This window comes from Antrostomus carolinensis, unplaced genomic scaffold, assembly GCF_000700745.2.
Source record: "Antrostomus carolinensis isolate BGI_N321 unplaced genomic scaffold, ASM70074v2 scaffold6642, whole genome shotgun sequence".
Taxonomy (NCBI): domain Eukaryota; kingdom Metazoa; phylum Chordata; class Aves; order Caprimulgiformes; family Caprimulgidae; genus Antrostomus; species Antrostomus carolinensis.
In genome coordinates this window covers 16717-29238 of record NW_010301539.1, presented here as the reverse complement: position 1 = coordinate 29238, position 12522 = coordinate 16717, and the positions used below count along the sequence as shown (strand labels likewise).

At 40.1% G+C, this 12522-nt stretch overlaps 1 protein-coding gene across 1 annotated transcript in view; it reads left to right on the top strand.

Annotated features, from left to right (window-relative positions):
* KIAA0408 (KIAA0408 ortholog) overlaps window positions 1-1424 on the top strand; it is a 9732-nt gene extending 8308 nt beyond the window's left edge. Inside the window, exon 5 of the mRNA XM_029083899.1 lies at window positions 44-1424. Coding sequence (XP_028939732.1) covers window positions 44-217 — 174 coding nt within the window. The 3' untranslated portion in view covers window positions 218-1424. The remainder of the gene's footprint in view (window positions 1-43) is intronic.
* Window positions 1425-12522: the final 11098 nt, after the last annotated feature.

The following is a 12522-nucleotide window of genomic DNA, read 5'->3' as shown; positions in this document are numbered from 1 at the left end:
AAGCTGTAACTTGCTAAAGCAAGGAATTGCTTTTGTATTCTAGATATCTGTGCCAGCTAAATGTTCAAGTGGGAAGGGTTTCTCCCGGCCCGCTCGGCCAGCAAATCGACGCTTACCTTCCAGATGGGCATCCAGATCACCGTCAGCACCGCCTGCTGTGAGAAGAACGGCATATAACTGCTCTGTCTCCTTTCGGTCAGAGACCTCAGTAGTCTGAACCCAAAGCTGGGTTGGGTGGTGTTGTGAAAGCTCTACACCTCATTATAACTGCGTTCGGTATGTGTTATAGCAACCAGTTCTACACTGTTGTATCTTGTCCAAGAGTGACCCCCCACCACATGCCGGACAGAACGTTTTGAATCTTGGGTCATCATCACCATGGTCTTCAGTGTTTTTATTGAGATGAAATAACTATACCCCTGATTTTCTCTGTTTTTTTGGTAATAGCTCACAAGGAATTTCTTTTGAATGGCATCTTCCTTAATTTGCCAATCAATTTTGAGTTGAAACAATGTATAGTGCTGTATATTCTGACTCTTCTGCAAACAGCAGAACGTAAAGCTGTATGCATGATCATGTGTTTGTAGGTGCATGTGTTGGACTAGGAAGTATACAGGTCTGTATTTAGAAGAGACAAACTGTGCTAGTGTTGACATTGAAATTACAACCTATATGCCTACATATATATATACACTTTGTGTTTATTTTAAAAAGTTCAAAATATAGAGTCCTGATGACATTTATATTTTGTATATCTTTTACATAGGTTCACAGGTGTAGTATTTAATGTACAAAAACTAAATATGCATTTTTGTGACTGATTGCGGCGCTATGCCTTGCACAATATGTATCTGAAGCAGACTAGCTCGACTGATTTGTCAGTCATGCTTCATGGCATCCTTGTTCAGTTTCCTAACCCTTATGATGCTAGGTCAAAATACTCAAACATATTTTTTCTGAATTAAAATATTATATGATTTGTAATACGTTAGCCTTTTTCAGCACCAGAAACATTCCTGAAATGTTCCAATCCCTTTAAAAAGCTTAAATGTGCCATTATATATACATAGCATACTGTAAACACTTCGGTAGTTTCAACTAATGCAACAAACAATTTATGAAGGGAAGAAAAGGGTTGTATATGTTCAGTTCTGTAAAACTTATTTTTCCTTCTAGCATTATACTTTGAAGTTTGACAAAGTCAGATAACAATGGACTTGTTTATGTTCACTCAAAGCAGGAGAACAAGGACCGTTGTTGTTCCCAGTGCTGCAGCCACACTCCTTTTTTACTCTTCTCCTAGACTAGAGTGCCTGAGCCACTTGCTAATTTACTGCTCCCAGCCTGACTCGTGGCAGTCAGTTACGACGTTTACTTGCACTCTGGCAACAAGCTGCATCTGGTACGGAAATATTGCATTGAGGTATGATCACAATGGTGCCCGAAATCCTAGACGCATGGCGCTGGAAGTATGTTTTTGCCATAACTTGACTCGGTCTTATGGGTCATCTGAATGACATGCACAGAGCCTGGCTTGTTCCATCCCACAGCGTGAAAGAAATATGGATGCTACCCAGACTCTTGCTGAACTTTCAGACAGTGTCCTTCATCCTGGAATTTTTGCACCCTTCTCTAGGCTGTTGCTGGATGCACAGTGTGGTAATGATGACAAACGTTACCTTTAAACAGCATGTCTAGGTTAAAAGGGGTAAAGAGGCACTTCTTCAACATCAGCCTGATCTTGTCTTGCAGCTTTTTTTCATCTCCTGGAGAAACATAGTGTGTTCAAAGGAATTTAAAAAATCATACCAGGATCCATTAATGTGCACATCTTCTTATGTGAATGTAAAAAGGATTTCAGAGAGAGTGTAGGCTTTTGTCCTAGTGAATTGTATGTGTGGCACCGTAGGGAAAATTAGTTGTACTTAATTTGATAGTGATCTATTGTCCTACTCCAGTAATTTTGAGAATCTACAGCTTTTTCCTTCTTTTTAGGGCCTTATTCTTCTTTCCTCTGCACAACTTTGGTTTTGCAGAGGGAGAAAGCAGGAGGCTATGTGTTCTGAGCAATCTAACCTGTATGGTAGCATCAGTAACTGTTCAGGCATGCCAGTATTGGAGCGAGCAAGCATTAGAGCCATAAATCCCACATTATCACACAATTGTGGCTGCCTGTCTGGCAAAAAACGTGCTCAGAGTAACTTTCCGAGTCTAGACTTCTGGTCCTTTCTAGGTACGAGTGGTGGGAAAATCACACAACAATATATGAAGGCTTCAAACAGATCAACAATTTGTTGAAATTTACTCAGACATTATTGCAAAGGTATACTGGAAAACATACAAGGACAGAAAATCTTGAAGAAAATAAAAGAAAATTTATGCAATTTGGATAGAGACAAAAATCTGTGTCCTTGAGTGAAAAATCAGGAGTACTATAAATTTGTCTGTTTGCCCTAATTTAGAAATTGCACTCTATTAACTTCCTTAGAACTAGAAAAATTAGAGATGATTCATAGTGAATTTGGAACACGGCTTAAGATTCTAGCCAACTGTGGAAATTAGCAAAATGCCTTGCAAATTGACCTTTTAAATGCCTAAGGCTGAGGAAAGGGTAATATGAGAGAATTGTAAAAAAAATGGTTCTTAATTTCAATCAATGTTGACTGCAATAAAACTTCTTTAAATTACCTTCATGGTAAAGTTAAGCAGTTTTATTCTGAAAAATGGTGGTACGCTTTTTTCTGAAGTATTGTAACTATGAAAACTTTTCCTTTGATTTGTCAATGAAGGTGTTTCTTTAGTTCCCTTCAGTTTCTTTGATCACCTTTGACATATATCACATTGTTGAACAGCAGAGAAAGGATCCAATACCTACAACATTCCCTGATGTATGTAAGTTTGATGAACAGAAGGTTTTTGAAATAAATGAATAGGTCAAGGACAAGTCCATTTTGTCAAGATTTTCTGTGTCCGTCTAATTACAGATATTGGTTCTTATGCCCAAAAGTATCAAAACTGGTGATTTTGGTCTGTAGGTGGCTAGTTGGACATACCAATTTTAGAAAATTGCCACTGACGCTGTTTAAATATTCTCTTTGACCGCACCTGTAACAGGGCCAGTGCACTGTGGTGAATTTTTTAGTTCCCGGAACTGTGATTACTGAACCGTAATAATGGCTTTATTGCACTTATTTACTGTGGGGGGAAGAGCTCTGCTGGACTTTCAGGTTCCCCCATGTTATCTCTGACAAGGAAGTGTAGTTACCTTGGAAGCTCTGAAGCAAGATACTCTCTCTACACACACACTCATGCAAGAGCCACAGATGATCTAAGTATAACTTGACCTTTCTATTAATTCCTAGTGTCACGTATGGAAGTGGTGAGTTTTGTAAGCCTGTTTTTAAAATAGGTGCTTAATATTGTTCCTCCATATGCTGTCTGAAGTCTTAATGCAGCTGTAGGTTCTTCTTACTTGTGCTCTGAACAAGTCTGAACAAGTCTAAGATTCTATTGCATGTTTATGGGCTTTAGTACTGAAATAAATGCAGCAGGGAGTTTTCAAACTCCCTACACAGAGTCAGCTGCCCATTGAAATGGGAATGTCACCAGCAATCAGCTGACTGGTACTTAGTTGACAGAAAGCACCATTCTCCCTCACGCTGGGAGATGGAGCTATAATCTTTCCCTGAGACCCTTTTAGGGAGGAGCGTGGCAGGGTAGAAACATAGAGGAGTCAGTTAGAACTTATCTACATATGCAACACAGCAGGCCTTCTGAAGGCTAAAAACTGGCCTGACTCGGAGACTGTGCTAGAGGCAGAAGGAGTAGAGGAAAGAAAATGTCCTTTAAAACCTCTGGCTATCTTTCCTCAAACTCAGAGTACATTTCCGCTAAATGTTTTATCTTTCCAGTGTTAGTGACAGACTTCTTATGTATCTTTAAAATGTTGCCTAAGGGATGATCTTGGCTTGTTCTCCAGCAAGAGAGAACAACACAATTATCTTTCACTGTTACACATACAGTAAGGGAGTTAGCTGTTATATATAGCAAAGAATTTGCAATCAGTGTAATATAATTTTCCAGAGCATTCAGAGCACAAATTTATTTCTCTGGTTGTCTATTTAAAAAATTATTTCTGTAAATAGATATTTTTTATCCAAATGGCTTTTAACAGCATTTTAGCAAAGATCTACAGCAAGGCAGCAGGCAGACCATTTCCCTTAGATTTTTGTTGTTTCTGGACCAAGCCTCAATTTCCTTGCATGCAAGAACTTATGCAATTCTCACAGTGCTGCTATGCAAAGAATTCCTTTGGCTTTGAGATCTGTAATATACAACTCTAGCCATTGTACTGCTGATATTCTCTATTGGAATAATCTGTAATGATGTCTTTGTTTGTGTACATGTTTTTTAACCTGGAAGGCAGAATGCATTTGCTATAAATGCACGAAATCAAAGCCCCTTGTTGCCTCTGGCCTTGATACCCAGTGGATGTATATTTTTTATGTGGTTTATTGCCAATATTATATGCCATACCATATGACTTTCTATTTGTACTGCAGTCAAAATAATTTTTGGACAGCTTATTCTAAAAAGTGCTGATATTACTATTGCCATTCACACATATATTAGATCTTGATCTGTTGTTTTGCATCACTGAAAATGCACTTTCTTCATCAACTGTTAGTGGCATACATTTTATGAAACTTGTGCTCTTGTTTTTTGAAATGACAATTAATCTGCTTTTGAGGTTTGTTTCTACCCCTCTCTCCCTTGCACCTTTTCTGTTTTGCAAAGTACTTGTGTCAGCAGAGACGTGTTTCTGATGTGTATGGTTGATCCAGTTGCTGTGTGGCTAAGGGAGCTCATACCTAAGGGTGCCTTGTTTCTAGAATTTTTTCAGAATTGTATCAGAATTTTAATGGGGTAAGAGAGATCGAACCCTCAATGTGATCAAAGTGAAAGTGTGCAAATAAAAATCAGAAACAAAACAGAAGAATCAAAGAGGAGGGTGTAGCATATAGTAAATTCTGTGACTAATTCTTTGCTTCTGATGGAAGATCCCTCTGTGCTGCCTACTTCATACCACCTGAAATTTCCAGTAATGTACTGGTCTTTTTTCAGTCAGCATCTTTGCATATATGCTTCTCCTGCTCTGTGAGCCCTTCATAGCAAGAATTGCTGAAGAGCTGAAGTTAGTAATGTCAGGTTAACACCAGTCTTTCCTCTTCCTATATTTGATGGTATGGTGGTTATTGAAGAATGCTTAAGTTTAATTTGTTAATCCTTTCTGTGACAGCAATTGATTTTACCAGCAGATCTGTGATAGCGCTCACAGCCTGAACATTATGGAAGGCACAACATATTGTGTCTCCCACCCACACCGGATTCCCAGTGCTGCACAGGGGCACACTCAGTCACACTGCTGAAACGGGGAGATTCGTGGAAGATAAACGTGGACCCACCTTGTGCTTCAGTACAAGAGCCAGACTGTACCTCAACTTCACTGGTCATGCCAGGCAGTGTGACTAGAGTACATGCAACTGAAGTCCTCAGTACTGGATATTTTTTGCCACACTGGAACAAAATTACAGTCTTATGCTCTTTTGCAGAGGGATGCCCTTCTCTAGGGACTTCTGGGGAACAAAGGAGAAGTAGAACCTGTGCTAGGATGGGGCATCTCCTAAATTTGAATCAGATCCATTTCACTTATGGGGGGAAATGAATACAACATACCAATTAGTGTTTATTCTTATGGTTTTCCTAGTACCTATCCAGGGGATGCTGTTAAATGCCTTTTCTCTAGTAGTTGCAGTCTATAACATTTCTGTTTAAGGGTCCAGAGTTTGATTCCTTCTGGTGGTGCACATTTGTGTCTGTATGGCCAAGATTCACTGAAAAATCACACTGTAGGGGAACAGTCCATGCATCTTACACTTTTAAATTCAATTATCTAATGTGAGAGCCCAAAATATACTGCTTTGTTGCATGACATAATGTTTCCCTTTAATACAGAGTAGATGTGATTCCAATGCGAACTGGGGGGAAGAGGTATCTGCACAGGTATGTCTAAGGCATGTAATACAGGTAAACAAGTTGTACTGGCTGATATTAATGGGTGAGCTAAAATCCTTGACTAGTCACCCCAGTAAAGCCAGAGGTTCTTTAATATTCAGTCTCAGTGGATGCATAGGCTTCCACTAACTTGCTAGCATGTCACAGGGATCTTAATCTTGGTTTTGACTTCCCCTTCAACTGGACATATAGAACTGCCTGTGGCAGATGTGCCTGTGTAGTCTTCCTGGTGCCCCTCAAATTTCCCTAAAGTAGATGACTGCAGCTGGAAGAATTTTTGACATCACCAAATCATGCTCACAGTAAAAAAGGGCTTTCATTAAAGGAAATTGCACTCATATGTGAACTCTGCAAACATGACACTGCCAGTTGACATGGTGACACAAAAGATCATACTGAGTTTTACTTCTTCATCACAAGATATCTGCAATAGATCAGCGATTCTGGTACCATATATGATGCAGAGCTGCTTCAGATCTTATTGATGGAAGTGCACCACAGATAGATATATGCGTACCTATGCTCTGCTTGTTTCTTTGCAGAATTCTTCTAGTTTCCACAAAGATATTCTGATTGTTTAGGGAGTTTGTTGTTTGTTTTGGTTTTGTTTGGGTTTTTTTTCAGAATGACTTGAAGGCAGTTGAGCTACCCATTGTAAGAAGTTACACAGGGAGTTCTGAAACTAAAATGTCTACTTAGAGAAGTAGCTGGCTATCAAAAGATGTTCACAAGCTGGCTCGTACACTGTCATTTCCTCTGTACAGATATAAAGAGATACATGTATGACACATTTAGCAACTTTCCCTCTAGAATGTGACAGTGTCCAATGCAGCTGGTTTTGCGGTAAGACATCATTTACTGTGTAGATGATTACCACAGTCAGGTACAGAGTACATACAGATAAATGATGTCTGATATTGTATTTAAACAGACTCCTCACAAAGAATGGTACTGAAATGCTTTACATTAAAAATAGCATGTGACTTAATGGGATCCAACAGTTTCTGAAAGCCCATTTCTATATTAGTAGATGCAATGAAATATTTTAATAAAAAAATGCACTTATGCACATCACTTTTTCCTTCCAAACATTATAAGCCTACCTTACAGCTCTGATCCTGATTTTGCTTCTTGTATTGCGGGGCAGGGCTGGGGGGGGGAAGTGGAAATGGAAATAGTGAGAAAAGTCCTCTAACTTAGGCATGCAAAATAATTGGTATTGGTCTCCCTGTACGTGGGTAGGAAACTCTTGACAGCTTATGGTTAAACAGAAAATCACAGTTGTTGTCCATGCAGAGAAGCTGACCATCCATTTCTCCTCTCTGTAGTTTTTTACTCCTTCCTTCCCTCTCCTTCCATTGGGAGACAAAGATTCAACCACTCAAGCAGAAAGGAAATAAGCCTGGTAAAAATAGCTGCCTGGAAGCTTCTCTTTACTTTCCAGCTCTTCTTCTGCAGGCCTCCAGACCTGCAAAACACATGACGTTTCCACAGACCAGCTCTGAAAAGCCAGAGAAAGATGCTTTTTGTGGTCTTTCTGCAGCAAGCACTAAAGCAGCCAGTTTGGGGCTGAATAGTTTTACAATTTTTTTTTTGCTTTTGTAGTGTGGAGAAAGCTTTTGCCTCTTCTGTGCGGGAGTCTGTCTCCCTCTCAACCACCTCTTGGATGGGTTTCTGCAATTTTAATTCATTTTACAGCACAATTTCACAGCAGTTTGGACAGAAAGTGAAGCATTCCTCATTCTCTATTGGACGTTATCCAAAAGCTGAACTAGATGTACAAAGGATTTTAAAATGTTTTAAAATCTCCAGCCAAACTGATTTGCAGTCACCCCACCAAGGCTTTTAGAACTGAACTGTCTCTTTAAGCTTGGCTCTGGGAAATAAACCAACTTGTTTCTGTTGTAGTGAGTGGAAAGTGGATGATGAAAGTAATTTGCAGCATTCAGAAATGAAGATAACAGCAGTCTGGTGATTTAAGTAGCACTATGCTGCTTTTACAGCCTCCTATGAGTAGTTATGTGTTAAATATTCTGTTTTTTCTAGGATGCCATTCAGTGCCAGCCCATATGTCTTTTGGTCTAGACTGCTGTGTGTCATAGCAGGTATACATTTAAATATGTCTGGGAAAAGCAGGCTGATGTAATGCTGGAGACACCATTTCTGTGATCTGCAACATTTGAGAAAATCAAAGCTCACTAATTCAGAGTGCCTGCTCTCCTTTTGTATCTGTACACACACAAATATGTACACATCACATGTATATATATACACTGACCAATTTTTTCACTGCTTCCTTCTTGCTTTTGCGCTGTCACTCAACTGTATAGAAATAGCACCAGCAGGGCCTGTACACTGTTACAATCAGTCTTAGCTAAACTGGCACGACCAGTGGTGTTACACTGGACTTGGGAGCCCAACCAAATCCCAGTGAAAGGAAATGTCGAGACATTTTAGGGTAGGGAGCTGAACCAAACCATTTATCATTCATTTCAGCTAAAGTAGTCCTAATCCTTTCTCATGCTATTCCGTTCAAATGTTATAGATTTGCAGCTGTCTGTACAGGGCCAGTTTGAGTATGTTCATATTTCTCCCTACCTACATTTTCCTGTGATTTGGAAAAAGGTTGTAGAAAAATGACTTTGAATAAGATTGAATATTTCCCAAATTCAGTATGATTTTACTTAGTTCATTCACTTGGCACACAGGGGTCAAATGTAAACTGTGTCTGACTAGAATTCATCGAAAGCTGGAGAGGAAGAGAGTCTTCAGATTCTTGGCGTAGTGTAATTGCTGCTTGAACCTCCCTAAAATCCAAAAGCAAATCTCAAGTTAATCTGCCAGTCCTGGTACCTCCCACAGAATTTGAATTTTGAATGGTTGCAGGGAGAAACTTCAAATTTTCCATGTATGTATAGGTATTATCAGACTATAATGAATCTCAAAGCACTTCATGCAGCTCAGAGTTTCCTGCTATTTCACACTGATGATCTCCACTCTAGCCTATGAGACCACCTATGTAAAAGCCATGAACTCCAACACCCACAGGAGAAAAAACAACAGCAAAAAACATAAAAAGCCCCACAGAAAAAAGTCTAAGTTCCCACCACACCTGGGACATCTCTACTAAAACAAGGAAGCAGATACCAGCTTTGCTGCACAGGCTTCAGCGCTGATGATTTATTGCCATAGATGGATGTGGAAAAGGAGTGGTCTCTTCCCCTTGTAGAGAGGAACATTAGAGGGACTTATTCGTGTTCACAGCTGGATTCCCAGGTTTGCACCAACTTTCCTGAAAAAAAGCAACAACTGTCAGAGCTGAATTGAAAGCAGTTATTGTGCAATAAATGGATACTGATGCCATTAGTCATCATCTTTGTTCCAGAAATCCTTGCTGTTACTACTGACCAAGAAAGGCAGGAGGGAAGAAGGGTCTTCTTGCCACCTATAGCAAGTTTAGGATTGCTGGAGAGTGAATCTTACAGTATTTCTTTCTCTAAACACAGTAAAAAACCCAACAGCCTCACTTCTCTTTCTGAAATGCTATGTGTGCACACCTAGTCACTGTTGACTAAAACTGTTCAACATGACAATGATATTACCCACTGTTGACTAATTCAGTGTTACAGAAAAGACCAGCTGCAGCAGGTCAGGAATAAGGAAATGCCATTCTTGAATTTCTTATTCTTTGGCAGAGACACAGAGAATTTGGTTTTCATTACACATACAGCTTTTAGCTTTCAGTTTGATCCAGAGGAGAGGGCATTAATCCATCTTTCTCCGTAATTTCAGATAGGGTCTTGATCTGCAAAATTGTTTAACACTATCACACAAGAAGAACTTCTGATCACTAGACTTTGGAGGTAGAATAAATGACTGTGATCCAGATTAAGTCATAAATCTGGGGGTTTGGAAGACCACCGCTCTCCCCACAAGCATCTTACAGTGTGAGAGCATGCTAGATACAAGATGTTAAATCAAGCACTGCACTGGTACATGTTTTATCTTCTAGCTGTGGTTTCTGCAGCTCTGTGGAGCAAGCGTTAACATTCCTATTTTTGAAGTGAAGGAAAATGAAGCAGAAAAGAAAGAGCAGGAGACGACTTTCTGGGGGAAAGTGGGAGGAAGGAAGTGAACTGGAAGATCAGAGCAGAAACAGCTGTAGCAATATAAGAACATGCCATGCTCTTTTCTATTGTTCTTTCAAGAGGAAAAGAGTGGAACCTCCACCATCTTACAAGCCAGACACTCAGATTGATGTTGTCTCACCTAATGCTAATGAAGGGAAAACCTAGCTGAATTTTCATTGAAGTGGGTGATGGACTTGTATGCTTTGTTGGTCTGTTCAACCAAGTAACAAGTGGTAGGACAAGAGGAAATGGCCTCAAGTTGTGCCAAGGGAAGTTTAGATTGGATATTAGGAAAAATTTCTTTACTGCGAGGGTTATCATGCATTGGAACAAGTTGCCCAGGGCAGCGGTGGAGTCCTCATCCCTGGAGGTATTTAAGAGTTGTCTAGACACAGTGCTTAGGGACATGGTTTATTCGGGGACTTGTTGGTGTTAGGTTAATGATTGGACACTTAAGATCTTAAAGGTCTTTTCCAATCTAGGCAATTCTGTGATTCTTTCCAGTAGCTCTTCCCAGGAAGGTGGGTGCCTCCTGTGGAGGGAGGGGTGGCAGCTGGTGAGAGAGGGCACCAGCTACCAAGCCAGCACTGTTCTGCTTGCTGTGACAGCTCACTGCAGCCTAAGTAGATTTTCCCTGCCCAGAATGGTGTTCCAGTCCAAAGATGTTACTGTCAGTAACATCAGACTTTCTGTCACCACTGCCCTAGTTGAGTTGGTCAAATCTGACAATCCATTAGCCTGGCCTGACACAGCGTATGAGGTATTCCTGCACACACTCTGCAATAGGTCTGGCAACATGTTGATTTGTTACAGCCAAAGGCAGAACAGCCAAGTGGGAGGTAGACATCAGTCCCTAGTGATCTGTACCAGGCTACCCAAAGGTAAGTGGCAGGTCTCTGACTAGAGTGTTGAAAAGACAAGAAGGCAGACCTGTTCTCGGAGCTTTGCATCCTGCTTCTCTATCAGGGACCTCAGACCCCTAGACCTCTCTCCCCCCAACACCCTCCCCTCCCCCCTCAATGTGAAATATCAATCTATTAAGTAGTTCAGAGCTATATTATATTAACTCTAGATCTCATTGAAGACTGAGGAGGTACCATTTGTTCTGCTTAGACTCAGTTCACAGTGAGTAGCTTACTGGTTGTGTGCAGTCTTTAGTTATTTTCATAAATTAGCAAAGAAATAATTTTTTAGAGATTTGGTCACTGTCTCAAGTAATTTGATAACTCTGTCAGACTTGTAAGAATCAGAGAATCATAGGATGGTTTGGGTTGGAAGGGACATTTAAAGGGTCAGGCCCTCTGCAGTGAGCAGGGACATCTTCAACTAGATCAGGTTGCTCAGAGCCCTGTCCAACCTGACCTTGAATGTTTCAAGGGATGAGGCTTCTATCACCTCCCTGGGCAACCTGTTCCGGTGTTTCACCACCCTCATTGTAAAAAATGTCTTCCTTATATCTAGGCTACATTTACCCTCTTTTAGTTTAAAACCATTAACCCTTATCCTATCATTACAGGCCCTGCTAAAAAGTTTATTCTAGCCAGCGAACTGTGTAATAATTGGGTAAGTAATTCTATAAATCTATATTCACAATCTTGTCTTTTTTCAAAATGGGCATAAATTCTACAGAGGTTCATCCTTGTACGTACATTTCTGATCTAACAACTGCATGTTTACTATTAGTTTTCTGTTCTTGTCCATCTGTAGGGGCTTAATCCAAAGAACAGAAGCAGCAGCAAGATGATCATGGGATGGAGACTCTGGTGATCTGTGCTTAGTTGTTTTTTTTTTATCTACCAGGACACACCTTAGTTGATCTTGCTCAAACCACTGAGTGAGATTCTCAGATAGGGACCTAGTGCTTACTTATTTCTACAGGAGCAAGTGAGGCATTTGCATAGTTCTGTGGACATTGGCTTTTGTTCCCCTTGTGCAAAATAATGGTTATACTAATACTTTCTTTGGCTGACTGGTCTGTTTAGATTATGTTAGTCACTCTGCAGACATAGCAGAAAGACAACAGGAACTCCCTATTAGTGCAGAAGAAATAGTAACAAAACCAAACTCCACTGATATCGTTAGTAGTCTTTTCTATCTTAGATCATGCCCTGTGTGTTTAAAACCAATTTTCAGCTAACATTTCCTATCACTGAATTTGTGAGAATACTAAAGAAAGGAGCCATGAAAGGACAGATGCAAAGAGAATTCCTTTCTTCGATTAACAAATATCTCCCAGTTACACTTTGGCAAAATTTGCTGATAGTTAGTCCTTGTTCTGGGAAAATGTGAGTATCCCAAAGGCCAGCTGACAGTCTGT